The sequence below is a fragment of the Aquila chrysaetos genome, chromosome 22, assembly GCF_900496995.4.
Source record: "Aquila chrysaetos chrysaetos chromosome 22, bAquChr1.4, whole genome shotgun sequence".
Taxonomy (NCBI): Eukaryota; Metazoa; Chordata; class Aves; order Accipitriformes; family Accipitridae; genus Aquila; species Aquila chrysaetos.
Genome location: NC_044025.1, coordinates 11,999,380 through 12,026,406, shown reverse-complemented (window position 1 = coordinate 12,026,406; position 27,027 = coordinate 11,999,380). Strand labels below are relative to the sequence as shown.

Below are 27,027 nucleotides of genomic sequence, written 5' to 3'. Positions count from 1 at the left end.
GAGCCGGCGGAGCGGGGCCGGTTGCAGCAGCCGCGGCTCGGGGCCGGTCCCCCCCCCCCCCCGCTCCCCCCCCCCGCCCCCAGCGCTCCGGGCGGGGCGGGCGGCGCCGCTGTAACCCGAGCGCGCCCCTACAAAGTGCCCGCGCCCGCCGCCGCGGCGGCAGAGCGGGGCCGGAGCGGGGCCGGGAGCCAGCCCCAGCCCCAGCCCGGAGCCCTCCCGAGCCCGGAGTTCAACCCCAGCCCGGAGCCCTCCCGAGCCCGGAGTTCAACCCCAGCCCGGAGCCCTCCCGAGCCCGGAGCCCTCCCGAGCCCGGAGTTCAACCCCAGCCCGGAGCCCTCCCGAGCCCTTGCCCGCCATGGGGCCGCGGTGCGGGGCGCGGCGGCGCTGAGCCCGCCGGCCCCCCCCCCCCCCACCCCCGGACTTTGCCCGGGCCGTCCCCGCGTTGCGCGGGCGGCTCCGCCGAGGGAGCCCGTCACCGCCGGTAACGCTGCCGCCCGCGACCCTCGCCCTCGGGGCATTCCCCCTCCCTCCACCACGGGACCCCCCCCCCTCCCTGGCATCCCCCTCACCCCGGGACCCCGCAGCCCTCCCCCCCCCCCCCGGTGCCCGGTTAGCCGCTCCCAGCGCCCTGGCCAGGCAGCGGCTGGCTGGAGGGATGGGGTCCCTACACCCAACCGGGGTCGTGTTCCCCCCCCCCCCCCCCCCCCCCGAGCCCTCGAGGTTGGGGGGGAGCAGACTGGAAGGGCTCGCACCCTGCCCAGGGCCCCCCCGTGCCGTGCCTCCCCTCCGTGCCCACCCACCCTCGGCGTGCCCCGGGGACCCCGCACCACTGCCCCACGGTGCCCCAGGGACCAGCCACCCCCTCCCTGCCGGCAGGTCCCTGCCTGGCCCGGGCAGCGCGTGGGAAGGAGCTGCCTGTACCCGGGTCCCCTCACCCTGGCCCTGCCTGTCCCGCAGGGTGGGAACCGCCGCGCCGGAGGGGCCTGGAAGATGCGGCCCCTCTTGCAGGTCCTGGTGGGGCTGCTGCTGGTGGCTGTTGCCCAGGGCAGGGCGATGGAGCCAGGTATGGCTGCGGGGGGAATGAAAGGGGGTTTGGGGGCGGTGGGGTGGGGGTCCTGCTTTCCGAACGCTGACCCCCAGCTGGGCAGAGAGCCTCTGGGGCTGGGGGTGCTGGGTGCTCCCCCTGGGCACGCAGCCCCGCAGCTCTGACTGCCGGGCTGGGCTGGCGGGAGCTGGGGGCACCCATCTGGCTGGGGGGGGCCAGCGTCTCCGTGACGGGGCGAGGAGATGTGGAGGCTGGAAGGAGCAGGGTGGCTCCAGACAGGCCATCCCTGCGCTACGGGGGCTCAGCTCGATCGGTGGATGCGCCCGGCAGAGCGGGATGGTGTGAACGCTGTGGGCTGTGGTAGTTGTGTGTGGCTCAGTGGTGAGCGCAAACGCCTTAGAGGCATGGGCGGTCCGTGCCTCTCGGTGGTGGGTACAGGAGAAGAACATGTCCCAGGGGACCAGAGGCCCAGCTGCCCCACATGCCGCCTGTGATGACCGCGCAGAGGGCTGGGGACGCACTGGTGTCCCCCCCAGGCCCCCGTATGTGGGCAGTTGGGCTGCGATGGGTATTGCTACACTGGCGGTTGGGTTGTTTCTGCCCTGCATGTGCATGTGCCTGCTGCTGGCCATCGGTAGGCAGGGCACCGCTGCCCAGCCTGGGCATCGCCCGGGCCAGCCAGGCTGTGGGGGTCCCAGCTGTGCCTGGGGCGTGCGGAGGTTTGACAGCGGGTGGACGGGAGCGTTCGGTGCCCTCGTTTGTTCAGTGCTGCGTTCGTTTGGTGCTGCGTTCGGTGAGGCAGGACAGCCTCGGGCACCCTGCACTGCTGGGAGTGGCCCCTGTGGAAGGACGGTGGCGTGTGTGGCCTTGGACGGGGACGTGCCGCTGGGGAAGCCGTGTCCCCGTGCCCCAGGGCAGAGTCCAGCCCTTGCCCGCCTCCGGAGCGGCAGAGCTGGGCACTGGGCTGTGTTGCACCATGTGCTCTGCACACTGGGGTGGGCGCGTGGTGGGGCCCAGCTGTTGGGGAGGGGTGAGCACCGGGGTGGGCACTCACAGCATCTCTCCAGAGCTATTTGAGAGCCCATTGCTGGAGTTGGAAGAGGAACATCTCCTGCTGGACCCGGGCAACGCACTGAAGTTGTACTGTGATGGCAACCACAGCGGTGCCAGCGTGGTCTGGTACAAGGAGTCCCGGCCGCTCGTCCCGGGGGGTCGCATCCATCTCCAGCAGAGCCTGCTGGAGATCTCTGAGGTTGCCTACGAGGACTCAGGGCTCTACGTGTGCCGGGCGCGGGGGACTGGGGAGATCCTGCGTAACTTCACCATCTCTGTCGTGGGTAGGAGCCCCGGCAGCGCCCAACTCCACCCCGAGGCAGCAAGGCAGCCGCTGCCCACCCAGCCCTGCAGGCAGGGGTGTGCCTCTCCATCCATTTTCCTTTGCAGACTCGCTGGCATCGGGTGATGACGATGAAGACAGTGATGGGGATGGTCCCCACGGAGACCGAAATGAGGAGCCTGTCTACGTACACAGAGGTCAGTGCCACCCCAAGCAGGAGAGGGCAGCTGGGACAGTTCCAGGTGCATGGGGCACTGCTGCCTCCCGCTCACAGCACAAGTGGCTGGAAGCAGCTCCAGCAGCCTCCGTGCTGCCCCTTGGCCCCCTCCCACTTGCGTCCCGTGACTCCCCAGCTCCTTACTGGACTCACCCTCACCGGATGGACAAGAAACTGTATGCAGTCCCTGCGGGGAACACGGTGAAGTTTCGCTGCCCAGCCTCGGGCAGCCCCAGCCCCAGCATTCGCTGGTTCAAGAATGGGCGTGAATTCCGGGGGGAGCACCGCATCGGGGGCATCCGGGTAAGGGCCAGGTCCCCCCACTGCAGCTTTCCCTCCCGGGGTCTGGCCCCCCATCACACCTCGCTGCCTTGTCTCCTCTCTCTGCAGCTCCGGCACCAGCACTGGAGCCTGGTGATGGAGAGCGTGGTGCCCTCCGACCGCGGCAACTACACCTGCCTGGTGGAGAACAGGTTTGGCAGCATCCGCTACAGCTACCTCCTGGACGTGCTGGGTGAGGGCTCCTCAGCGTGGCGCTGGTCCTGGCTCCCCACTCCCCCTGCGCCTAGCAGAGGGGTCAGGGTCACAGGGAAGGGGACGGAGGAGCCTCTGTTCGCGTCCTCTCTGCTGGTGCAGCCCTCCTGTCCCTTGCACCTGAGGGACGTGGGGATGGAGACCAGGCTTAGGTTGCCTCAGTCTGCTGTAGGGCTGGGGAAGGGCTCTCTGTGGCTTCATGGTGGGTAGAGAGGGAGGGAGAAAGGAGCCCCTGCTCTGAGCCAGCGTGTCAGTGACACCGCTCCGCTCTCCTCTGCGCAGAGAGGTCCCCGCACAGGCCCATCCTGCAGGCTGGGCTGCCCGCCAACACCACAGCCCTGGTGGGCAGCGACGTGGAGTTCTTCTGCAAGGTCTACAGCGATGCCCAGCCCCACATCCAGTGGCTGAAGCACATTGAGGTGAACGGCAGCAGCTACGGTCCCGACGGGGTCCCCTATGTGCAAGTGCTCAAGGTAACAAGGGCTGGAAGCACCCAGGTCCCAGATGCCCACCCTCAGGTGGTGACGGGGGAGTGCACAGAGTGCCCCAAGGAGGAGGGATGTTGACCATCCATCCATCTTCCCGGCAGACCGCAGACATCAATAGCTCCGAGGTGGAGGTGCTTTACCTGCGCAATGTCTCTGTGGAGGATGCTGGCGAGTACACCTGCCTGGCAGGGAACTCCATCGGCCTCTCCTACCAGTCTGCCTGGCTCACCGTCCTGCCAGGTAGGGGTGGGGGTCCTGGTGTGGGAGCTGGGACCCCCGGCACGCAGGGACCATGGCTCAGGCCAACTCATTCACTCCCTCCAGAAGAGGAGCTGGTGCGGGAAGCCGAAGCCCCTGAGGCCAAGTACACAGACATCATCATCTACACCTCGGGTTCGCTGGCCGTGGCTATGGCCGTCATCATCGTGGTGCTGTGCCGGATGCAGACTCAGTCGAGCAAGCAGCCCCTGGAGCCCATGGCAGTCCACAAGCTCTCCAAATTCCCGCTTATCCGACAGGTGGGTGCCGAGCTGGAGCCCTGGGGGCACGGGGGGGGACCTTGGTGACTGACTGGCTCTGCAAGTGCCACTTGCGCCCGTCACACCTTACCCTGCTGCCAGCCTTGGGGCTGCTGTCCCCACTGCCTCCTGTGGCTCCCTCGCCCCGTTGCTCTGAGTGAGGGTCTCTGCAGCACCATTGGGTCTCTGTTTGGCCCTGGAGCACAGGGTGGGATGGCTGAGGTCCCTTGGGCTCTCTCTGCAGTTCTCCCTGGACTCCAGCTCCTCTGGGAAGTCCAGCACATCCCTGATGCGCGTCACCCGTCTCTCCTCCAGCTGTGCCCCGATGCTGGCTGGGGTCATGGAGCTGGACCTGCCCCTCGACTCCAAGTGGGAGTTCCCCCGAGACAAGTATGGTGCCACGCGGGGCAGGTCTGGGACTGGGGGCTGCTCTCCCCAGCTGCCCTGGGGATGGCAGCATGTGGGTGCTGGATGGGCAGGTCTTTGGCCGTCACCAGACACCTCAGCAGTGCCATATCCCGGGGTGCTGGGACTCGGTTCGGACCGAAGAGGGGCAGCCACACTGCCTCTGCCCTTCGGGGTCCAGCCATGCGGTGGCAGGGAGCGGGGCTGTCCCTGTGGTCCCTAACAGTTCTGCCCATCCCTGCCAGGCTGGTGCTGGGCAAGCCCCTGGGGGAAGGCTGCTTTGGCCAGGTGGTGCGGGCAGAGGCTTACGGCATCGACAGAGACCGGCCAGATAGAGCTGTCACCGTGGCTGTCAAAATGCTGAAAGGTAACAGCTCCCCTGCCAGTGTCCCAGGCGCAGAGGTGGCATCAGTGCCAGGCTGCAGTGCCACCCCAGCTGGCACGGTGACACGGCCCTTCTTCCTCAGACAACGCCACTGACAAGGACCTGGCTGACCTCATATCTGAGATGGAGATGATGAAGCTCATGGACAAGCACAAGAACATCATCAACCTCCTGGGAGTCTGCACGCAGGACGGTGAGGGGGCTGTGCAGGCAGGGCTCGGGCAGGGCGTGGGCATGGAGCAGAAGCAGAGGATGGGGGCTGTTGGGGACAGCGACAGGTAGGATGCTGGGCTGGGGCAGGGCAGGGGCTGAGCAGAGTGGACACCCTTCCCAGGGCCGCTGTACGTGATCGTGGAATTTGCTGCAAAGGGCAACCTGCGTGAGTACCTCCGTGCCCGCCGCCCCCCGATACCCGACTACGCTTTTGACATCGCAGCGATGCCCGAGGAGCAGCTTTCTTTCAAGGACCTGGTCTCCTGTGTCTACCAGGTGGCCCGTGGCATGGAGTACCTGGAGTCTAAACGGGTAGGGCTGGCACAGCCTGTGTGGGCTGCCTGTGCTTGGCTCAGCCTTGGGGGGGGACATGGTGGTGACTCCCTGTGGAAAGAGAGCCCAGCTCCTTCCCCCAGGCTGTCCAGAACCTCCCAGCCACATCCAGCAAAGCTCAGGGCAGTATCTCCCCAAAAATATGGGGCTTAAAGCCTGACTCACCTCCTGGGTGTCTGTGTCCCCATAGTGCCTGTCACTGCAGCCAGCTCGGTGCGGGGGTGGCTCCACCGCCGCAGAGGTGCCGGAGGGTGCGTGGGAGGGGAGCAGCAACTCTGGGTGTGGGGAGGGGACACGCGGAGCTGTAGCCGCCATCTCACACCCCCTGCGGGTGACGGTCCCCCCGGCAGTGCATCCACCGCGACCTGGCTGCCCGCAACGTGCTGGTCACGGCAGAGAGCGTGATGAAGATCGCTGACTTTGGCTTGGCCAGGGACGTCCATGACATCGACTACTACAAGAAAACCAGCAATGTGAGTGGGGGGGGGGGCCTGGGAGAGGGGCAGGAGGGGACAGGGACCCCCAGTTGGGGCTGAGCAGGGCAGTTGCTCCCATAGGGTCGCCTGCCAGTGAAGTGGATGGCACCCGAGGCCCTGTTCGACCGTGTCTACACCCACCAGAGCGATGTGTGAGTCCTGGGGCTCCTGGGGGCTGAGGGTGCTGTCGGGTGTGGGACGACGTTGCTCTCGGTGTGGGATGAGGCAGCACCATGTGGTTATGCACATACTGGAGGGTCCCCGTGAGTAGGATGGGGTACTCCATGGGGACAGCAGCAGCAGGGCACATCTTCTCCAGGGGTGACGCCACCCTCTCCTGTCCCTGCTCCCATGGTAGCACCATAGGGTGCAGTGGGGTGAACCGAGGCCCCGCCTGCCTGGGGAGGGTCCTAAGACGTGGTTGACCCCCATTTGCCACGTGTGATCCCAGGTGGTCCTTCGGGATCCTGATGTGGGAGATCTTCACGCTGGGGGGCTCTCCCTACCCTGGCATCCCTGTTGAGGAGCTCTTCAAGCTGCTGAAGGAGGGACACCGCATGGACCGGCCGTCCAACTGCACCCACGAGCTGTGAGTACCAGCCAGGCGGGGTGGGCAGGGGCCATGGCGAGACACCGCTAACACCCCTGTATCCCCCCCCCCGCCAGGTACATGCTAATGCGGGAGTGCTGGCATGCCGTGCCCTCGCAGCGTCCCACCTTCAAGCAGCTCGTGGAGGGGCTGGACAAGATCCTGGCGGCTGTTTCAGAGGAGGTGAGCGGTGGGGGGTCTGGTGGGTGGCGGGGCAGGCGGCACGGCTGCTGATGGCACTGTCTCTCCTTGCAGTACCTGGACCTTTCCATGCCCTTCGAGCAGTACTCGCCCTCTTGCGAGGACACCGCCAGCTCCTGCTCCTCTGATGACTCCGTCTTCACCCACGACCCGCTGCCGCTGGCTCCCCGCCTCTTCTCCTACCCCAGCGTGAGGACTTAAGGGTGGGCAGGGAAGGGGGCGATGCTGAGGCTGCCTCTGCCCTCGTGAGGAGCGGATCCGGGTTCCCGCAGGTTCCCTGCTTTGCCTGGTTTGAGGGGTGGGCTGCGAGCGGCAGTGCCAGGGCAGGGTGTCCATTTCGGGGCAGGGTGGCTTCATTTTGGCACTGAGCCTTCAGTCCTGGCTGAGACCTGCCTGGCGTTACAGGGCAGCGGGAGCCAGAGCCTCTCTGGGGCCGGCACTGCCCAGGATGCCCATGGCATTGCCCAGGGAGCTGGGCTTTAGCCAGTGCTTCAGTGGAAGTGTCTCTGGGCAGGAGCCCCGCTGCTTGCTGGGCTCCTGCTGCATCTGTACATAGCCATAGAGATGAATATTTATGTACGTGAAATATCGACCTGATAAATTATTTTTTTGGAATAGACCCCGGTGCAGTTTCTGGGCTGCTCCTGGGGGGTGAAGGGCCCAGCTGAACTGCGCCCGCGCGTCGGGAGCTGCCTCCTCGCTCACTCCTCGCCCCAGCTGGCACGGGGGTCTGCAAGCACTCCCGGGGGACACGGAGGCAGTGCCACAGGTGCAGGAAGCGATGTCCCCACTCCCGCGCCTCCCGGCCCGCTCCAGCACAAAGCACCCTTGCATCTGTTCCCCATTAGCCGCTGCCGCGCTAAGCCACCGTGAACTCCGCTACCAGCATCGCCCTGAAACCGATCCCCCAACTGCTCTGTGCTCCCAGGCTGGGAAAGCACTCTGGGGCATGGCCCAGCATACTGGGGACCTCCTGCACCCCCCCTGCCTGGGCCAGCCCTGGGACTCCAGATAAAAGTGAGTTATGGGCTCTGTACTGCCTCCCTGGAGCCCACACACCCCTAGGAGCATAAGTTGGGGGGCTCCAGCCCCAGGCCCTGCTCTCTGGTGCCTGCTTTGCCCCCCCCCCCCCCCCTTTGCCCCACGATGCCCGGCTCCGCAGAGAGCGTGGGCAGGGAGGGCTGCAGCTGTCTCGCCCCCTCCTGCCAGCCCGCTCCCTGGGTCTAGGGTTTCATCTAGGGCCAGGCTTTGCCGGCCATTAGCCCCAGGATCTTGTTTCCTCCTCTAGCTCCCAGCTGCACTTGCAGCCCCCCAGCCTGGAAGCTGGCTCTCCAGTATGGCCTGCCCCAAACCAGCCTGAGGCGAGGGGGCCTGGCAGGCACTGTGAGGCAGGACCTGGGTCTGGGGCAGCTGGAAAGGGGGTCCCTCGATCCTCCCCACTGCTGTGATGGTGCTGGGGTCTGGGCTTTTAAGGGATGCAGCTTGTGGCTGCCCTGGTGCAGGGCTCGGCTCAGCCATGGGTGCAGTGCCTGCCGTGCATTGCATGTGCTGGGGAGCCTGGTGGCTTGCAGAACCGTCCTGGGGCCCCCTCCTCGTAACAGCCCCTCTCAGGGCTGCTGTGGGGAGCCCGGCCCCGCCAGCATGCTTGCAGCCTCCATCCCCAGCCCTGCCCCTCTCTCTGCTGGGACAAGACCCCTGCTCCAGCACGGCGGGTGGAGGCAGACAGGTGTGAAACCTGCCTGTCCCGGCAGCCTGCCTGCCCGGGAAGGATCCCAGCTGTCTGCTAATGTGCCAGAACCAATGCATTTTGCACAGCCCTGAATGGGGCATTCACGTGCTGGAGGGCAAACTGCCCAGGCTGCCCACAGGGGCTGCCCGGCTCCCGGTTGGGACCAGGGGTGAACACAAACGAGTGCATGGGGAGGGCGTTGAGCCCCTGGGGGCTGTGCCCAGCTTGCCCCCACCTCACTCCAGGCTGGGGTCTCCATGGTGGGGGGCAGCATGGGGGGCTGGCAGTGCCCTGTGCCTGCAGTGGTTTGCACGGCTCTTGCTTGCTGGGTGCTGCCCTTTCCCTGGAAAATGGGGTCACAGCCACTTTCGGAGGGTGAGTCAGAGGTGGGTTCGTTAATCCTTAATGCCAGGTGGGGGGGCACAAGAGGACATGGTAAGCCGGGACCTGCCACCCCCTGCTATGGCCCCACTTCATCCCCGCTCACTTAGTGAGCGTGCCGTGGGTATAGGCAGTGCATGGGTGCAGGCAGCACATGGGTGCAGGCGGTGCTTTGTCCCCACAGCCCAACCCACATCGGCTCAGCCCAGAAATGCTTTCGGGGTCCTGGCGGTGCCCAACACTGTGCCTACATGCCTGCCCCAGCACAAGGGGCTGGTCCTCACCCCATCCCCAGGGACCAGTGTATCCCCCAGAGCCGCAGCAGTGGGTGCCGGCGGGCTGTGCCAGAGCCAGCTCTGCCGGGCACAGGGCAGCCGGGGCTGTGGCTGGGCAGGGAGGCAGCCCAGGGCGTCCCGCAGCCCCACGACAACTGGAGGCGGTTTTTATTGTTTAACATTCCTGGTATTTTCTGTCAGGGCTGAACCAATTGTCCTTAATCCGCCAGGCTCTGCTGGCCAAACAAGTGTGGCTGAGCCACCGGCATCCTGTCCCCACGAACAGGCCCCTTTTGTGAGGGGGATTTAGCGTGTAGCCCAGTAAATCCCGCTGGTTTCCTGAGGCAGCGTTCCCACACACCACCCCCCCCTCCGCTCCCTCCGCTGCTTGCCCCCCCGGGCCCTGGCATCGCTCCCCAGCCCGGCCATGCCCGCGGGCACCCTGCCTGCCCCAGCCCTGGGGCCAAGTACCTGCTGCCCGACCCAAACCTGCCCACCCAGGGGCTGCGTGTCCCCCTCCAGCCGGGGTTCCCCCTGCATGTTGCTGGGACATGTCTGTGGGTCCCTATGGGATGTGGGGTGTCAGTGGGGCTGAGGACCTTCCCAGCCACCCCCCTGCACTGCTGGTCTTGAGTGCGATGCTGTGGTCGCTGGGGGGATGCTGTGGTTCTGGGGGAGATGCTGAGTCCTAGGGGAATGCTGAGCCCTAGGGGACATGGCTTTGGTCCGGGGGGGCGGAGGAGGGATGGTGAGGGGGATGCTGAGTCCTGGGGGACATGCTATAGCCCTTGGGGGGGATGCTGAGTCCTGATGGATATGGCTGTGGTCCTGGGGGGCATGCTGAGTCCCGGGGGAGGGACAGCACCCCAGGGGCCAGGACACCGGCTGGTTCCTCATTCCAGCTGTGGGATGTGGCTCCCAGCCCCTCACCAGGAGATGCCTTTGCTTAACGACTCTGTTGTGGGACCGGGAGCTGCCGTTGTCTTTTCTCCCCAAAACAAAGGCGACAGGATTTTATCTCCAGGGAGAATCTGGCTTTTGTGAGATGCAGAAAGCCTCTGCCCCTGGGCAGGGAGGGATGAGGCTGGGGAGGCTGAAAAGCACCAGGCTCCTGCCTCCCCTACCTGGCACTGCCCCTTTGCCTGCTCCTGCCTGCCATACCCCATGTTCTACACGCTGCGTGCCGTGTCCTTGCCCCATGCCTGTGCTCCATGTGCACCACCGCTGCCCAGGCAGCAAAGGGGAGGGAAGGGCCCCCATGGGCCAGCGGGCAGGGAAAGGGGGCCCCATGGGCACCCACACGTGGGGCCACCCCATGCTGCTTCCTGGGCACAGGCTGAGGCAGGGGCCTGTCCTCTCCCGTGGAGGGATCTGAACACCGGCAGTTTCTGGATCCCTGGACACTGCACACATAGATGTATGCACACACATAGATGCAGGCACGCACCCAATGCCCCCAGCCCCTCCATGTCTGCATACCCCCCCATCCATGCACAAGCCCCTGCACACACACCCTCCCGTGCACATACACACACGTGCCCATGTATGCACACTCGCACTACCCTGCATGCACACACACAGACACCCCTCCGTGCACGCACACACACCTCAGGCGCCCCCCCCCATGCACAGAAACACTCCCCCACCCTATGCATGCACCACCCCCCCCAGCCATGCACACACGCTACATCCCGCGCACAACCCCCATGCACGCACAATACCCCCCACGCACATCCCTTCCACGCACACACATCCCCATGCACATGTACACCCCGCCCCCTCCATCCCCATTGACAGCCCCCCCCCGTGTACAACCCCCCCTTGCATGCACACCTCCCTTCATGCACACGCATGCACACGCACGCCCCGGTTCTCTCCCTGCAACGGGCAGAGCCGAGCCGCCAGCCCCAGCGCTGGCTGTGCTCCAAGCTGGGGGTCCCAGCGAGGGCGGGGAGGGGGGGGTCCCCCGCCACGGCCCCCTCTCCAGCCCGCAGCCCTCTGCGCTCGCTCGCCCGGCCGTGGCCGGTGGCGAGGGAAACCGGGCTGCGAGCCCCATCTCCTGGCCAGCGGGAGCAGCTCTGCACAGGGCGTGCAGAAATGGGACCGGAGGGGCGGGCCCCCCCCCCCCCCGCTGCACACCCACGCCTTTTCGGCTGGTGAGAGTGGCCTTCGCGGCAGGCCAGCCCTGGGACTGTGTTGGAGGGGTGACAAACTCGGCTGGGAAAAATGGTCTGCGGCGTGGGGAGGGATCCTGGCTCCGCTCTCCATCCCATCACCCTTGCAGATGGATGGGGCCGGGAGTGGGGCAGGGTAGGAGGGGTCGGGCTGCAGAGCTGCACCGTGTCCCCATGTGGATCCCGCTCGTACCCGCTGAGAGTGACAGGGACCGGCGCGGGACGGGCACTCCATGGGCACGGGAGCCTGGTGAACCTGGGTCTACCTTGGATGGATGGAGCAAAGCCCGGCGAGGGCTCAGACTCGCTGCCCAGGGCTGGGACTCTGTACACCCCCCCAGCTGGGGATGGGGGGGCAGCATGTCTGCCTGAGGGCTGAGGGAGCAGGGAAATCCCTGAGAGCAGCTGCAGCACCCAGCTGGGCACCCTGGACCCCGGTCCCTCAAGGACTGTCCCCATGCTGCACACGGCTGCTGGGGTGACAGGTCTCCAAGTCGGCCCCAGCCAAGCGACAGCTCTTCCATGCAGAGCGCAGGAGCTCAGCAGAGATGGCTCCTGTCCCCAGCAGCTTGTGGCTGGGGTCCTGCCCCCCACCCACTGCCCTTGTGTGTCCCGAGGCTGCTCCTGCCCTGCCTGTCCTTGGGGCTGCCCCCCAAGGTTTCAGGGGGGCCGTGGGAGTGGCAGGGCAGGAGGGCTGCGGGGTGGGGGACCTGGGAGACAGTGGTCACCCCGGCACAGGGAGCAGAGCCCCGCGCCGGGCACACCATCGCAGGGAGGAAAACCCCAGGGCTGCCTCTGCAGGCAGATGCGGGCAGCCCTGCCTGCCTGCATGCACTGAGCTGCGGGCACGGTGCTGCCGACACAGAGCCGGGCTGAGCCCCGCCGGCTGCCCCGGCTCTCCACCGCTCCATCCCCAGCGGTTTCAAGCCCCGCAAGCCGCTTCCCGGGGGAAAGGGGCCCCCGGCAAACCCTCCGGGCAGGATGCTCTCCTCTCCTCTCCTCTCCTCCTCTGCTTCCTTCCTCTCCCCCGGCCGGGCCAGCCCTCCCCCTGCCCGCCGCAGCTCCTTAACCCTTTCGCCCACGCTGCCGGCCATGCGCCAGCCCCACGGCCACGACTCCCAGCCGCCCACCCCGGCCCTTTGTGCAGGGCCCCGGTGCTGCTCCCCCCCCCCCCCCCCCCCCGCCGTCCTCCCGCGTCCCCGTCGTGCCTAAGTGCCTGCCGGGGCTTGGACGGCCGCGGCCGGGGGCTACTCGCAGCGAGCCCAGCCTGCCCACAGCTCCCTCCACACCGAGGTCTGGGGGTCCCCGCCGGCCGGCCGTGACCCCCTCATTCCCCCCATCTCCCCCGGGGAGAGCGAGCGGGGGCCCCCGGCGCGGGGCCGCGCTCCCTTCTGTATCGCTGCGGCGGCGGGGAGCGGCCATGGCGGGAGCCGGGGCTGCGCATCGGCGGGGCCCGTGCATCGGGCGACGGGGAGCGGGGGGACGGGGCTGCTCCCACGGCGGGGGGGGACGGGACGGGACGGGACCGTGCCGGGCTGTGCGGGAGGGGTGGGAGCCTCCCGATGGATCCCGCAGTGCCGTGCGCCTCCACGACCACCGGCCTGACCGGCTCCGGAGGCCCCAGCATGCTCTGGGAAGCCGGGCTGGGCCGGGGGGCGAGCCTGGCCAACGGGGTAGGGAGGGGGGGGTTCGCAGGCGAAGGCCGGCAGCGGGTAGGCCTGCCCGGGAGGCTGCCGGCCGCCCGCCCGCCGGAGCCCGCAGACAAAGCCCAGCGCGGCGGCGGCGGCAGGGCCGGCCCGTGCTGCCTGCCGTGCCGTGCATCCGGGCGGGAGCGCGGCGGTGGCCCGGGTGCCATTTGCCTGCTCCTCCGCCGGAAGAGAGGGGCCGGGGAAGGGCCCTTCCTGCGGGCGGTGGCTGCGGTGCGGGGAGAGGTGACACAGCAGACGGGGAGTGCATCTGAGGGCATCCCGCCGCCCCCGCCCCGCTCCTCCCCACAGCGGTAACCGCACGGCTGCGGGGAGCGGTGCCGGGATCACCGCGGGGCCCCAGCGGGACACCCGCTGGCAGGGGATGTGCCCCGGGGGGGGGGGGGGCGGGCGGCAGTGGGATGCGGACATGCCTGGGGGTGTCCCGAACCACCTGGGCACCACTGCCCAAGTGGTACAAGCCCCTGCCCACCAGTGTCCCGTGGGGCTATGCTGGGCTGCGTGCCCACGAGCAGGAGGGCTCAGCCCGCGGCGGGTGGCACCCGGGGGGGACGACAAGGGGCCAGAGCCCAGGCTGGGACTGTCGGTAGCCCTGCCTCTCCCTGCCCAGCCAGCGTAAGGGGGCAAATCCGCAGAGCGAGGGCAGCTGGCGACAGTCGGGGGCCAGACTGGGGACAGTCCTAAACCTCCTTCCAGGCCAGCCCTCGCTCGCTGGGTCTCGGGTGCCATGCCAGGCTATGGGGAGACATGGGGTGCTCCCGCCCTGCACAGGGCCCAGCCTGCCCCCGGGGGATTATAAATAAACCATTAGCTTTATTTTGGGAACGTGGCAGAAACGTGCGTGGCAGGTTGCTCCAAAGAGAAAGGAGGAAAGTTGGCTGCAGGGCCCCCGCCCGGGTGTGCCAGGGTGGGGCTGCTGCAGCTGGAGTCGATCCCTGGGAGATGGGCTGTGCCACAGGTATTTCCCCATTTGGGGGTAAACAGAGGGACCCCAGCCACGCTGGGTGCTGCCCCATCTCTGTGCGGGCAGGGAGGATGGCGTGGACGCTAGGCCTCGGCACCAAGTTCGTGCAGCACCGGGCACAGCGCGGTCCCAGCTCCCATGTGTCACCGCAGCACGTGGGCACGGGGTGAGATGGCCTGTGGCGACGGGTTGGGTGCTGCCAGCCGAGACCCGGGCTGGGACCTGGGAGGTATAACTGTGTCACAAGCAAAACCTCCAACTGTGGCTCTTCCTGCCAAGTCACACCACCCTCCATGGGTGTCCTGGAGCGGCGCAAGACTGAACGTGGCAGCCTCTCCGTGGTAGCAACACACCAGTGCGGGGACGACGGGTTGGGGACCTTGGTGTGGCCCCTCTGGGGCAGGTGCTGGGGAGGAACGGGTGCCCCATCGCCGGCTGCAGACAGGGCAGGAGGGAGCGCCCGGGCAGGGCCAAAGAGGCAGCAGGGGAAGCCGGGAGCCCTCGGCGGAGCTGCCAAAGCGCACAGGCAGGGAGAAGGCAGGGCGCAGGGCTGCCCGCAGGTGGGATCCCACTGCCCCACTGAGACACCAACCCGCAGCCGCTCCAGGACGGTGTTTTTGGTGGGGGAAGGCTGCGCCCCGGTGGGGTGGCAAGGGCCGGGCAGCGGGCGCTGCCTGCCTGAGTGTGCAGAGAGGCTGCTCCGGGGCCCCTGCCCGGCGGGAGGGGAGCGCGGCGCCAGCACGGCCGGGGGGCTCCCGCACGGCCGGGCCGGACCGGGCCGAGCCGGGGGGGGGGGGAAACAAAGGGCAGCGGCGGCGGGCGGGGGGAGCGGGTCCGCCCCGGGCAGCGCCGCGGCCGAGCCCCGCGGCGGCACCCAGCTCCCCGCCCGGCACCCCGGGGGGGCGGCCGGGCCCTGCCCCCCCGCGCGGCCCGGGCAGCGCCCCTGCCACATCCCTGCGCTGCCCCGGCCGCTCAGCCCCCCCCCCTCCCCCCCCCTCCTCCCGCCGTGCCTGTTCGCGGCGGCGTGGCGCGCGCCCGGACCCGCGCGGCTGGCGGCGGAGACCCCGTCCCCATCTGGAGGTAGCGACGGAGCCGCCGCCGCCCGCCGCGGGGCCCGCCGGCCGAGGGGTGGCGGGGGTGGCGGGGCCCGATGCGGCCCGGCCCGGCGGAGCGGCGGGCGCGGGGCCGCTGCGCCCGCTCGGCGGCGGAGGGCGGGCGGGAGCGCGGCGCTCGCTGTCCGGAGCGGCGGAGCCCGGCGAGGACAGCCAGGCCGCGGCACCCGGGCGCCGCTCCCGGCGGGCGAGGCTCGGCGAGGCTCGGCACGGGCACGGCGGCCCCGCGGAGGGCGACGGCCCGGCCCGCCGGTGCGCGAGAGGGCGGCGGAGGGGGGCGGGGGGGGAGCGCGGCCGGGGCGCCGGGCCCGGCCCGCGGGGCGCGGCGGACAATGGCAGGGGGTAACCCGAGCCCGGCGGGGGCGGGCGGCGGCCCGCGACCCCCGCCCCGCTGGCTGCCGGCTGGGACCGGGACCGGGGCCGAGGCCTAGGCGGGGCGGGCGGCCCGCGCCGCCGGGCAGGAGCCGCCGCCCGCCGGGTGCCCCGCCGGGGCGCAGGGCCCCAACCGACTCCATTTTGTTGGCGCCCGCTCCGCCGCCGCTCGCAGGCCCGCGGCCTGCCCGCCGGCCCTCGCGGCCGACGAGGCGGGGGTGGGTGGGTGGGGGGGCGGCGGCGGGCCGGGGCGCCGGGCCCCGCAGGTGAGGCGCGGCCGGGCCGCCCCGTCCCGTCCCGCCCCGTCCCGTCCCGTCCCGGCGGGGCCACCCGGTGCCCCCCCCCCACCCAGGCCCAGCAGCCGCCGCCGCCCTAAGATGGAGGTGGGGGCGGCGGGCCCGAGGGCGCGGGGCCGGCCGGGCCGGGCCGCCATGTGCTCGGGGCCAGGCCGGGCCGGGCCGGCCGGGCCGGTCGAGCCGGGCCGCAGGCGGGGAGCGGGGCCGCGGCGGGGCAGGCCGGGCCGCGGGGCGGCGGGGCACGCCGGGGGGGGCAGCACTGAGCGCCCCCCTCCCCTCCCCCACCGCCCCCCCTCTCCGGGCGAGCGGTGTGCGGGGGGGGGGGGGGGCGCCCGCCGAAGGGGGGGTGTGGTGAGGGGGGGGGGGCCGCGCGGGCGCGCGCTGATTGGCCGCCGCCGAACCCCAAGAGCGGGCGCGGGGGGCGCGCGCGCAGGCGCGGGGCGCGCGCCGGCGGGATGGCGGCGGCGGCGGGCGCGCGCATGCGGGGGAGGGAGGAGGGAGGCGGCGGAGGAGCGTGGCGGGGCCTGGCCGGGGCCGGGTCGGCGCGTCTCCTTCTCGGCCCGCACCGGGGGCAGGCGGCGAGCCGGCCGCGGCGGCCGCAGGTGAGCGGCGCCCCGCGGGGCGGCGGCGGCGGTGCCCGGCGTAGTCGGGCGGCCCGAGGCCGTCCCGGCCGGGCCGCGCGCCGGGCGGCGGGCCGTGGCCTGGGCCTAGCGCGACGGCGGCGGCGACGGCCCGCGCGGGGCCGGCGGAGCGGAGCGGGGCCCCGGGCGCGGCTGCCATTTTGCGGCGGCGGCCGGGCTGACCCCATTGTGCTGTGCCCGCAGGTGGATGCCCGCGGCCCGGCATGGAGCAGGCCTGCGAAGTGAGCCGCCGCAGCTGCCTCGTCCCCTTCGGCACGTCGCTGGCGGCCGCCGAGGCCAAGGGCGGCCCCTTCGGCGAGGGCCGCGGCCCCGAGCCGCCCGCCATGCAGCTGGCCGCCGCCAAGCCCGTCTACGGCCAGGACCCCTCGTCCTGCTACATCCCGCTGCGCCGGCTGCAGGACCTGGCCTCCATGATCAACGCCGAGTACCTCGGCGGCGCCGCCGACGGCGCTGAGGCCCTGCCCGACCCCGGCTCGCCGCCCCCCCGCCTCCCCGCGGCGCAGGGCCCGGCGGCCGGCGCCGACGGACCCGGCCCGGCGGCCGACGCGCCCCGCGGGGCCCTGGCCTTCCCCCTGTTCCTGCGGGACGGCGGGGAGGAGGAGGCGGCGGCGGAGGAGGAGGAGGAGGAGGAGGGCGCCGAGACGCCGGAGGAGGAGGAGGACGACGAGGAGGAGGAGGCGGCGGCGGACGGGGAGGAGGAGGCGGCCGAGCCCGGCTTGCGGAGCCGCGGCCGCCCCGGACCGCAGCAGGGCCCCGCCAGCCCGCCGCCGCCCCGCTTGCAGCCGGCCGAGCCGGTGCCGACGACGGTGCCGGACGGCGGCCCCGGGGAGAAGCCGGAGCCTTCCGCCACCGCCGCGGCGGCGGCACTGCAGCTCGTAAGCACCGGCGGGGCGGGGAGGGGGAGGGAGGGCGCCGAGCGGCGGTGGAGGGGGGGGGAGGCCGCTGTCGCTGCCATTTTGCGGCGGAGGCCGGCGCGGTGCGGCGGGGCCGGGCCGGGCGCCCTCGCAGCCGGCACCCTCGAGGGCGGGCAGCCATCTTGCCGAGGGGACCCTGCCGAGGCGCGGGGGGAGGCTGCCGGCCTCGGGGGTGCGCTGCGGCCGCCCCGGGCCCGCGGTCGGGAGCGGCTCGGGACTGCCGTACCGGGAGTCGCCGGGCAGCGCGGGCTGTCACCGGGCTCTGCCGCGCACCTGTGCCCCGGCGCGGCCAGCCGCGCTCCGCCCGCGCCCTCTTCTCCCCTCAGGAGTGAGAGGCACCATCCCTCTGCCCGAGAACAGCGGGTCGCCGCAAAGTTCGGTGGAGTTTTTTTCCCTCGTTGCAAGCTTTTTTTTTTTTTTTTTTTTTTGGCGGGGGGGTGTGCACTGGAGATAACGAGGGCAGGAGGAGAGCTTTTCCCTCTCCTGCCTGCTCCAGCTTTAGCGCTGTCAGACGGCTCTCTTTGTCTGGCCTGGCTTGAGGTACCCAAGCCGTGAGACTTTGGCGATGGCCGGGGAAGGCCTGTGTCATGGCCTGACAGAGCTCACGGGCAGGAAACCTTGCCTGTTATTCAGGCTGACTTTTTTTTTTTTTCTGATTTCTCTCTACGCTCACAAATTCCTTTAGTTTGTTTTCTGATATGCTTAATAAGAAGCAGAACTGATCGAACTTCTAGAGTTCTGAAAGGAGTTAGGTGCATTCAACTTTTTTGTATAATGTGCTTTTGAAGTATAATTTTTGGATGGTTTTCAGCGTGACTTTTTATTTGCAGATATGTATGTATATTTCCTGCAGTTCTTCAGTAATTTTTTTGTGTATTTCTTAAATCTGTTTTTGCAACCTTAAGGTTCCTTGCCAGAGGATACTCTGGGTTTTAAGTATTACTTGATGCAGGGTGTGAAAATTAACTCTTGTGACAGCACTGATACTGAAACCATCTTGCTCTCTTTAATTTCAGTAGAGCCACTGATGCTGGACAGATGCTACTGGTGCATGCAGCACTTGGGGAGAAATACTTGCCTTCACCTCTGTCCATTTGGGAACATACAGTGTTCCTGCTGTGTGCTCTGGGAGGTGGGGGAGCACTTCTCACAGAGTGCCCACGGAAGGGGCGATTTCAGGAAGATGCTGACAGCAGCTTAATTTGTTTGTGGCGTGGTTAGGCTCAGCTCTGGCTCTGGGTCGTGGATCCTCTTGAGCGTTCCTTGGGAAGAATCCGTCTCCTTGTGGAGACTCAGTCTTTAGTCTTTGGGGGTAAGAGGCTGCTGTCAGTCTGAGGTTTGTGCATATACTTAGCTTTGTTTTGCAGAGCAAAGCAGGGATCTCTGGGCAGACATGTGCTCAGTGATGCGGTTGTGGGAGGGTCTCACTTTGTAAACAGAAGCTAGCAGAGGTACTTTCACAACACTTGCCTCTGCTATCAGTGGCTTTACAGCGTGCTCCACAGAACTGCAGCTTGTACGGTGACAAAACTGTCTTAGTGATTGAGGCTGCTATTTGAATATGCAACAAGGGGTTGACTTTTCAGTAAAACTGCTTTCCTGTCTGCTGTAGTACAACGTTAGCCTTGCTGAATTGTTCTGGCGACTTAAAAGCAGAACTGTGTTCAGAAAAAAAATATAAAGAAAAGCACTTTTTTAGGCGGCCTGGGATCTTTCTCTCCTTGAGTCTTGCATTCTTCCTTTAGTATGTAAGTGTGAGTTGTCCGAGCGGTCCTTCATTTTAGCCCTGCTATTTGTGGGATGGGAAGAGATAGGGATTTTTCTCTGTGCCAAGTTACTAATGAGACAGTTAAAATCTTTTAATTGTTGAACATGACACAGTAGCTAGAAATAACCAGGCTTGCTCCTCACATCATTTATTCATGTAGGCGTTTAATTCCGGTCTCATTTGTACCTGGGTAACTGGAATAAACTTTTTTTGAGAGCCTGCTAAAACTTAAAACAACAACCGTAAACCTCCAGGAGTTCTCCACTGCTGTTTTTAGGGTGGTTTGTCATAGCTGAGCTACTCTTTCAGATAATCACCTTTACCCAGCGTGATGATGGGGTTCCTCCACCTTACAGTCAGACTTTCTCAGAGCTTTCATTCTTGAAGCTCATGGCTTTGAGTATGCCCACTGCTGCTCAGACTTCCTGTTTCGCCAAGAGGAAAGCGTGCATGTCTTGGACCTCTGTGTCTGCCCCTTGCAAGTTTCGAATTATTCACTAGATAATTGAAAAGGCCGATTTCCAAAATGTCAAGAGTGCTTCCAGCAGAAGGGCCAGCATTTGGTTTAGTCGTTAGTGGGATGCAAAGTACAGCATTTAAGTAATGCCTCTGGGTAGGAGGGGTGGCAGCAGGTATTGTTTTGCATGGGGATTTGTTAATAGCCCTGGCATCCGTTGCACTCGAACATTGCCCCAAACTGGAGAGGTTGCTCAGGTAGCATTCAGTTGTAAAGAGGGATGTGCATATTCTGAACTGAAGTTATTTTGAGTGTCAGGTTAATCTTAGTTAAGCTTGACTGAAGCTCTCCTTGCTCCCAGCAGCTACTGCCAGGTTTTGTGTTGGAAAAGAAAGAAATTATAGCAGTGGGTCTTGGGTCTTGTTTCTGCTCCAGAAGTGATGATACAGTGGCTGCTGGCAGCTGGTGGCTTACTTCCTTGTGCACACGGCGTTAATGTTGGGTTATTGCCATTTAAATTGAAAGGAATGGTTGTTTTTTAATTTCTCTGTCTGTTCTTTACCATCCTGACATGAGCTTGTCTTTAGTGCTTTCCTGGCCTTTGCAAGTTGTAGAGGACAGCATTTTGTGGAGTTGGAGGGAGAACTGGGCCTGGGCTCCCGCGCTGGGGAGGGCACGTGCAGCCATGTGAGGTCTGAGCACTGTAACTCTTGCTTGAACTTGGTTGCTGAGGAATTGGAGCAGGTGGGCTCGTTTCTGACAGAACTCTTGTGCTGAAGTTTTGCTATTTTACATAACTTTAGGTGCTGTATTACTTGGTTTTCGCTTTGCCAGTTTGTTGGTTTTTAATTGCTACCCACAAAGTATGTTAGAGTCATTTGGTTTGCAGAGTTGAGCACTTGGAAGCAGGGAGTTCTTGGATTCAAGTACGTCTGTGCCACTCTTGGTGCATGTATGTTGTGCAGCTTATGGTCCCAGGTTATGCAGTCACAAGCTGTTTTTTCCATGGGACCCTGATGGCTTCAGGCTGCAGGATGTGCAGAGCTCGTGTGAGGCATTTGCTCAGTGTTGCTTTTCATTCTTCTACTATTTCCTTGTTGTCCAGCTCCATGCTATAGGATTGTGATGTTCGGGTAATGGCATTGAGGAGATGAGGTGTACAGCGAAATCCAGAGCCAGATCTTTCATCGCTAAGGATGGGTGCTTCCAGTGGCGGGTTGTAAGGAATGAGTAGAGCATGTGTGTTCGGGCTCCTCGAAGGTTTTTGCTTTACCAGAACCATACTGTATGCAATGTGTTGAAAGGACTGAAGGCCAGCAAAGTCCTCTCTTTAAGCCTAGGATTAATCTGTGATGAACTTCAGAGTTCTGTTGCAACCTGCAGCTGTGAGAGAGTACTCTGTGTTTGAACACATAAGGTGTTTGTTTCCCTGTGTGAGAGTTACTCTGGTTCTTCGTTTACTAACTGACATGTCTAGTGCCATTTCTTTCTTTGCTAAAAATAAAATAGAGGAACCAATGCCACGTGACACTTGCTACTCCTGTAAACATTTCTGAGAGAATCTTCTACTACAGACTGTTGATTTGGGGTGTAACTAACTACTGGTAACATTATATCCCTGAGATACAATAGGCATGGCACTGGTTGGTTTGAGCAGGGACCATAAATTTCCTTGGTCATTTGACATCTTCCTGGTGGGGAGATTAATTCCATTTGGTTGTCTGTGCTTCCTGCAGGCACGATCTCCCTCTATGTGCACCTGGTGAGAACAGGTTCTCGGTGTACTACTGTCCCTGTGCATCTGATCTTGCACGCACCCTTCTTTGCCACTGAGATTTACACTGTTTTGAAAACCTTATTCCTTCTCAGAAAGGAGCATGTAGCTGGATCTCGCCTGGCTGTGCAGTCTGCTGGCATCCACTGGGCCCCTGTACTGAAGTGCATTCGTGTCTCAAGCAGATCTGAACTTACCCACGAAGGACTTCAGCCGTGGTGGGCATCCAGAAGAATGGATATTTCTATGGTTAGGGCACTGTCCTGGGCTGTGTTACTGCTCGAACATAAATTTTTGAGGTCCTTAATGACTTCGGTGCTTTCATGATGTGATGGCGCTGCATCGCCTATTTGTTGTCACCGTGGTGGTGTCAGTGGGTGGATGTTAAGATGCTGCCACAGCAGGACAGTGTACCCTAGGTGTAAGGAGCAGCTTGCTTTGAGTGACAGCAGTTTTTTGAACAGTCTGTGGGATCTAGAGCTCTCCTGCACAGCATATTGGATCCTGGAAGTGTTTATTCTAGCATTTGGCTGTGATTGCTCTTACTCTCCCTGTTTCATTCGTATTTGTTCTCTAATCTCATATTGCTGATTAGGTGCGAAATATCTGTTGGTGTATGTGATGTTACAGAAAATAACGTGGTTTCTCTAGTAAATATGGATGTTCTGGCTACCTGTTGTGTGGTGTGAAATTTGAATGATCGATGCTGTCACAGTTCATATGGGGCCATGCAGCTCTCTGATGCTGAACATGTCTCTGTGTAAACAGCAAAACCAGAGGTATTTTCTTGCAGATCGGACAGTCTTGAAGGTGAGGTTTTGCTGGATATAATGGCAGAAACATCTACCTTGTTTCTGCTTTCTATATTTAAAGCTTGGGTAAGAGAGACTTTGTTCAAGCAATGTCCTCGTTAACATATTGTCCACAGTCATAAATACTTCCAGTCTCTAGTGAAGATTGTTGCCAGAGGAGTGTAGACTTCACTGAAGCTATTCAGCAGCAAAGTTCTGCTCTGTACAGTGTGGCATACTTAGTACATTGCCTTTTACAGGAAAAAATGGCCAACAGTAGTGACAAAATCGGCTTTTCCAGGTGCTTTTTTAGGATGCATGCTGCCTCTGAAGGCCTGCAACCTCTGCTAACCGTCTATGTATTTACTTGCTGGTGATTTCTTTTGGAAAAGTGCATCTCCCAGAACTTGAACATTTTTTTTCTAACAATTCTTCCTTTGTTGAGGGTACAATGATTCTAGTTCTGCTGTTACTGCTTCCTCTAAGCCCTTGCTAAAATCAATGGTAGTGGCTTGGTTTGATGCTGTAGCAGTAGTGTTTGAGTGTTGCATGAAGTTATGGATATGTTGATTGCCTCTTGCAGTATAGCAGCTTCTCGTTGCACCTCATTGCACCCTGTTCCCAGAAGTGGGGTTAAACTGTGTGATGTATAATAATTACTAGTTTGATTTTTTTAATTTCCTCATGTTAACTGAACAGATCTGTAGCTCACTGAAGAGGTGTCAACTGTGAATATGATTAACAAGGTACTTGAGACCCAAGAGAAAAAAGTGGTGTTTTCTGAGTTATAATTGAGAAAGTATTTCTTAAAAAGACATTCTTAACTCAAAAATCAGTATTATGGGTGATGATCAACTTTCAATCTAGTTGCTTAGAATATACTTCTGTTTTTCTTGTCTGTGACTGACAGTTGCTTGTATATACTAATTTTGATTGTTTTTTCAGTTATTTGCTCTGGCATTTAGAAAAGCACAGGGAATAGAAACACCTGAAGAAAGAAACTCAATCCTAGCAGCAGGGGGGGCTTGTCCTGGGAGTTTAAAAAAATAATAAAATCAAGTTAATACCATCTTTAATACCAGAAAAATATGACCTATGTTTTGTTCCGTCCGCACGGAGCCATCTGTGCTGTGCAATGCAGTCTTTGCTCAGTAAAATGGGAGTTAAATCCTTTATGGTGGTTAAGGCATTGCCAGGATTTCCAAGTTAATGGGTGGAAAAGATCTGTAAGAGAGTCTGCTTTGAATTAGAGCAGCAGTTTTCAACCTCTATTGATTTGCGGACCCCTAAACACTTCCCAGGTGCAGACTCTTGTCTAGTGAATTTAGACCTATCAACAACAGCACTGCTTGCTTTCATATAATTTCATGGCATCGGAGTATTTTTCTGCGGCAGTGAGTTTGCAGACTGCTGAGTTACAGAACACGTTGCAAATGTTAGTTGCAGTGTCTGACCTGTGTGAATTTTGTGTTGACTCAAATTCTGACCTGTGTGAATTTTGTGTTGAGTCAAATGTAATGTTGCTTTTGTGCTGTGGGTTGCTGCTGGAGCAGGCAGGGGTCGCATCCCCTGCCTGGCTTGCTGCTGTTGTGTGTTGCAAGAACGCTTGGTAAAAGTTGCAGTTTGCTTTGCTGAAATAGTTACTGGAAGTTTAAATGTTACTTTCAGGTGCATTGGCGTGAGTGTGGTGTTATGGGTTAAGGTCAAGCAGGTGTTGGAAACTGCAAGGTGTGGTGACATCAAAGGGCTTTTTGGTGTGCTGTGGGACAGGACTGTGACTGGTCACTGGCATTGCTGTGCCACCGCTCTGTGGGGAGGGCTGCAAAGAACAATTCATGGTTTAGCCTGCGCAGAGGTCAGTCAGGTGCAGGTAGTGTGTCCTGTGCTTTTTAGGTTTGGAGATGCTCAAGCATAGTCTTTGCAGTTGTGCCTGGGGATTATAGGGGCCTCCTTGCTAAGTTTGCAAGGTTTGCTGGTGCTGCAGGAACAGGGTGCCAGTGGGAGCGTTACTGAGGACACGTGCAGGGCATAGGTGTGTGTTTGGGCTCCTCAGGAACATGTCACACTCCTCCCAGCAGGTAGCTGCCACAAGGGAGCTGAATGGTAGCACGAGGGAGTTCAGCATGCCTGCAGAGTTGTGGTGCCATGCAGAGGCAGACTGGAAGGTGGAGAGTTGGGTGTCCCACTGGTTCACTCCTGGGTAGGAGCACGGGCATTGCTTTGGCTGACCTAGGCAGATGCTCCTGACTCCAGTGCCCAGGAGAGGGGAAGATGCTGCTGTATGTTGGAGGCAGAGGCTGACACCCCAGCAGGTGCCAGCTGAAGTTCTCTGCTCTTTTTAAATTAGAAATCTGGTTTCAGTGTGTGGCTACTCACAGTAGCTTTGCAGCAGTGATTAAATGCGCAGCAGAGATAAAGATGGACTTGGTGCGCATCCATCTCTCGTGTGTCCAAAAGCATTGATGAAGCCAAGACGAATTTCAGCAGTGTGCTTTGCCTCTATTGAAGGATGGAAAAGCACTCGTTAAAGTTGACATGCTGACTTTCTGTGGTTACTGTTAAGATTGCATCAAGATCTGTCTCACCTGGGTCTTTGGAAGAATGGCAGAAAGAAATTGGGAGAAAAGTCCTTGAGTATCATCTCTTTCCCAGCACTTGTGTGGGCAGGCTGGCCCTAGCCTGGCACCTTCACTTCTGTCTCTAGCACAGCCTGAGCAGCAGGCTTGTACTAAGTTGACCCACTCAGCTCATTGCCTGGCTTGATTGTAGCCTTGGCAGTGATGGAGCTGCACAACCCACAAGCAAATAGCTTGTCCGGCAGCTAGCAGCATCTGCCTGCTGTCTCTTTGGGGCTGAGTTGCTGCCGTGGCTCTGTGCGAAGCAGCAAGTCTGCAGGTGGAAGAGGCACCACTTGTGATGTGCGTGGTGTCGGGGAAGGGATTGTTTTGGGGGTGCTGTCAGTGGCTGAACCACAGGGAAAGGGCAGCATGTCTCCAGTCCTGGAGGCTTACCCATGTCCCTCTCCATTCTCTTCCTCGTGGGGTGGAGGTGGGTGGAGTGCTGGGGTACGGAGCATCAGGTAGGGTTGCAAGCAAAGCTTTGTGCGCGTTCTTGATAGGGAACTCGTGTGGTTTACATACAGTATTGGACAGCTGTGAATGCTGCTGGAGATGGCACATACACACTGCTGCGGTCTTCAGAAAAAGAACAGTTTTATAGGTAATAAAATAGCAATGTAACTTGTATTAACTTTCAGAGGCTCATCAGAACTAATGCATTGGGGACTCATTTTTAATTTTCAGACATGCAGAATTTGACTTTTGTGTGTGAGAAATGAGCAGTGTTGAGTTGGATAGAGCAATCCAACACAGTGTTGCATACTAGCCAAAGGATGGGGTGCCTTTTGGTTTGGAATTTTTTAGGAAAAAGTGAACAGATAATTCCTTGCACAGTAGTATCTCAGCACACTGGAAATCTCCAGCTTCTTTTTTCAGCTCTTGTAGGGCTTCTGGTGCTGAGTGCGCAGCAAGGCTCTCGCCCTGAGCCCCGCATGAAGCTTCCATGTTCCTCTTGTTTTGGAGGAGTGTATTAATGACTTTCCCTCCTGCTGTTGGTGGAAAGATAGAAACCTGCCTGTTGCCTGATGTGAGAAGGGTGAGGAGCAGGATGGTTATCTCCTTTTTAATAGTTCCTCTGCTTGACCTGATGTTACTTCGCTGTTTGGCTTTCCCAAGCACCTGTTCAGACTTCTTACTATTCTGGCTAATGTGGTGACTGCCCACAGATTTCTAAATAGCAGCAGTGAAACAAGTCGGATTCCTCTTAATTTTAGTTGGCTGTCCTTTCACAGTATGTGTGTGAGTATGTTTAGGAAGCTGGATTCACAACATAAAGGTTAGGAAGCCTCTCTGAAGGATAAGTTTGCAGGACCTGATGATTGAAGCATGAACCTTCCTCAGGGCATGGCTCTAAGTGTGGATATCAAGAAATAAATAAACACAAGATAAGTTTATTGCACTGCTAGTGTTCAAAAGATTCTGTTTTCATTTTTAGTAGGGATTCAGCAAAAGCAGTTGAAATTTTAAATGCAAATTAAAACTTAGTTTTATCTGAACAGAACATTTATAATTTTTTGTTTGTTTTGGAAAAATGGTTCAATTGGGCAGGGGGGATTTGCATGCTGAATACCACCTTGTTTTGAGGAGGTTATAGTCTCGGGTGAGTGGCATCTTTGCATTTAGACTAAGTGGGATTGTACCCTTCTTCTCCTGTGGGTGAATCATAATTTCTGTGGAAGATTAAATTTGCAAGGCCCAGTTAAATGTTTGTTGCTTTTAAAGAAGCCCATGGAATTAAAACAACAACAACCAAACTAAAACAACCAACAAGCAGGTGTTAGTAGTTACACATTTAATTCAACCCAAACTCCCAATTTTTAGCTGTTTAAGTTCTGATACAGTATTTACTCTTTGATCTGCAGGTACATGTTGTTCTCTAGTACTGCTTCGTTCTGGTTACAACTTAAGCTGTAATGGATACAGTTTACCTATATAAATTAGAATAGCCAAGTTTCATTTTGTGCAGTTTGAGTCTGCTTTTCATTTCATGGATTTAGAAACTTCCATTTCTGAAAACGAACATTGTATTTATCAGATGTCTTGCTTGTGAACAATTTGTTTGATAATATGTAGAGGAGTGCAAAAGTAAGGGTGAAAAGGGGGCAGATCTGATGACCTGGTTTTCAGTTTGGGGTTTTTTTTTTTTTTTGCTAGTTCTCTGGCATAAGAAGATACTTGTTGATACTTGTTTGTGAGACTTAGCAAAGTTCTGGTAATGCCTGTGTTTCCGTTCTTGCTTGAAACAATTAGTGCTGATTAAAAGAGCCAGATTTAAAGAGAGCTTGGTTTATCATTTAAAATGTATGCAAATAAGC

The 27,027-nt window shown here is 61.3% G+C and overlaps 2 protein-coding genes across 5 annotated transcripts in view; both read left to right on the top strand.

Moving 5' to 3' along the window:
* The first annotated feature begins 308 nt into the window (after window positions 1-308).
* FGFR4 (fibroblast growth factor receptor 4) lies at window positions 309-7,359 on the top strand. 2 transcript variants are annotated; one of them, XM_029998327.1, is made up of 18 exons: window positions 309-481; window positions 958-1,063; window positions 2,113-2,382; window positions 2,489-2,578; window positions 2,735-2,901; window positions 2,989-3,112; window positions 3,415-3,605; window positions 3,722-3,860; window positions 3,945-4,138; window positions 4,383-4,528; window positions 4,789-4,910; window positions 5,011-5,121; window positions 5,263-5,453; window positions 5,825-5,947; window positions 6,032-6,102; window positions 6,402-6,539; window positions 6,617-6,722; window positions 6,795-7,359. In XM_029998327.1, the coding sequence occupies exons 2-18, from the start codon at window positions 991-993 to the stop codon at window positions 6,939-6,941; spliced, it is 2,403 nt and encodes an 800-aa protein (XP_029854187.1). In that variant the 5' UTR covers window positions 309-481; window positions 958-990; the 3' UTR covers window positions 6,942-7,359. The 2 variants fall into 2 exon arrangements, with proteins under 2 accessions (XP_029854187.1, XP_029854188.1); XM_029998328.2 differs by lacking the exon at window positions 2,113-2,382.
* A 7,953-nt stretch (window positions 7,360-15,312) lies between these two features.
* The window catches only part of NSD1 (nuclear receptor binding SET domain protein 1), a 67,404-nt gene continuing 55,689 nt past the window's right edge, over window positions 15,313-27,027 (top strand). The window contains exons 1-2 of one of the 3 annotated variants that reach the window (XM_029998246.2): window positions 15,313-15,333; window positions 16,574-17,265. In XM_029998246.2, coding sequence (XP_029854106.1) covers window positions 16,594-17,265 — 672 coding nt within the window. In that variant the 5' untranslated portion in view covers window positions 15,313-15,333; window positions 16,574-16,593. Of the gene's footprint in view, window positions 15,334-16,219; window positions 16,352-16,573; window positions 17,266-27,027 lie in introns of those variants that run through there. The other 2 variants (XM_029998249.1, XM_029998248.2) reach the window with 2 other exon arrangements.

Coding starts and splice junctions, on each gene's coding strand:
- FGFR4 (XM_029998327.1), top strand. CDS start 991: ATGCGGCCCCTCTTGCAGGTCCTGGTGGGGCTGCTGCTGGTGGCTGTT. Junction 5,122..5,262: donor GGGAGTCTGCACGCAGGACG/GTGAGGGGGCTG, acceptor CACCCTTCCCAG/GGCCGCTGTACGTGATCGTG. Junction 5,454..5,824: donor AGTACCTGGAGTCTAAACGG/GTAGGGCTGGCA, acceptor TCCCCCCGGCAG/TGCATCCACCGCGACCTGGC.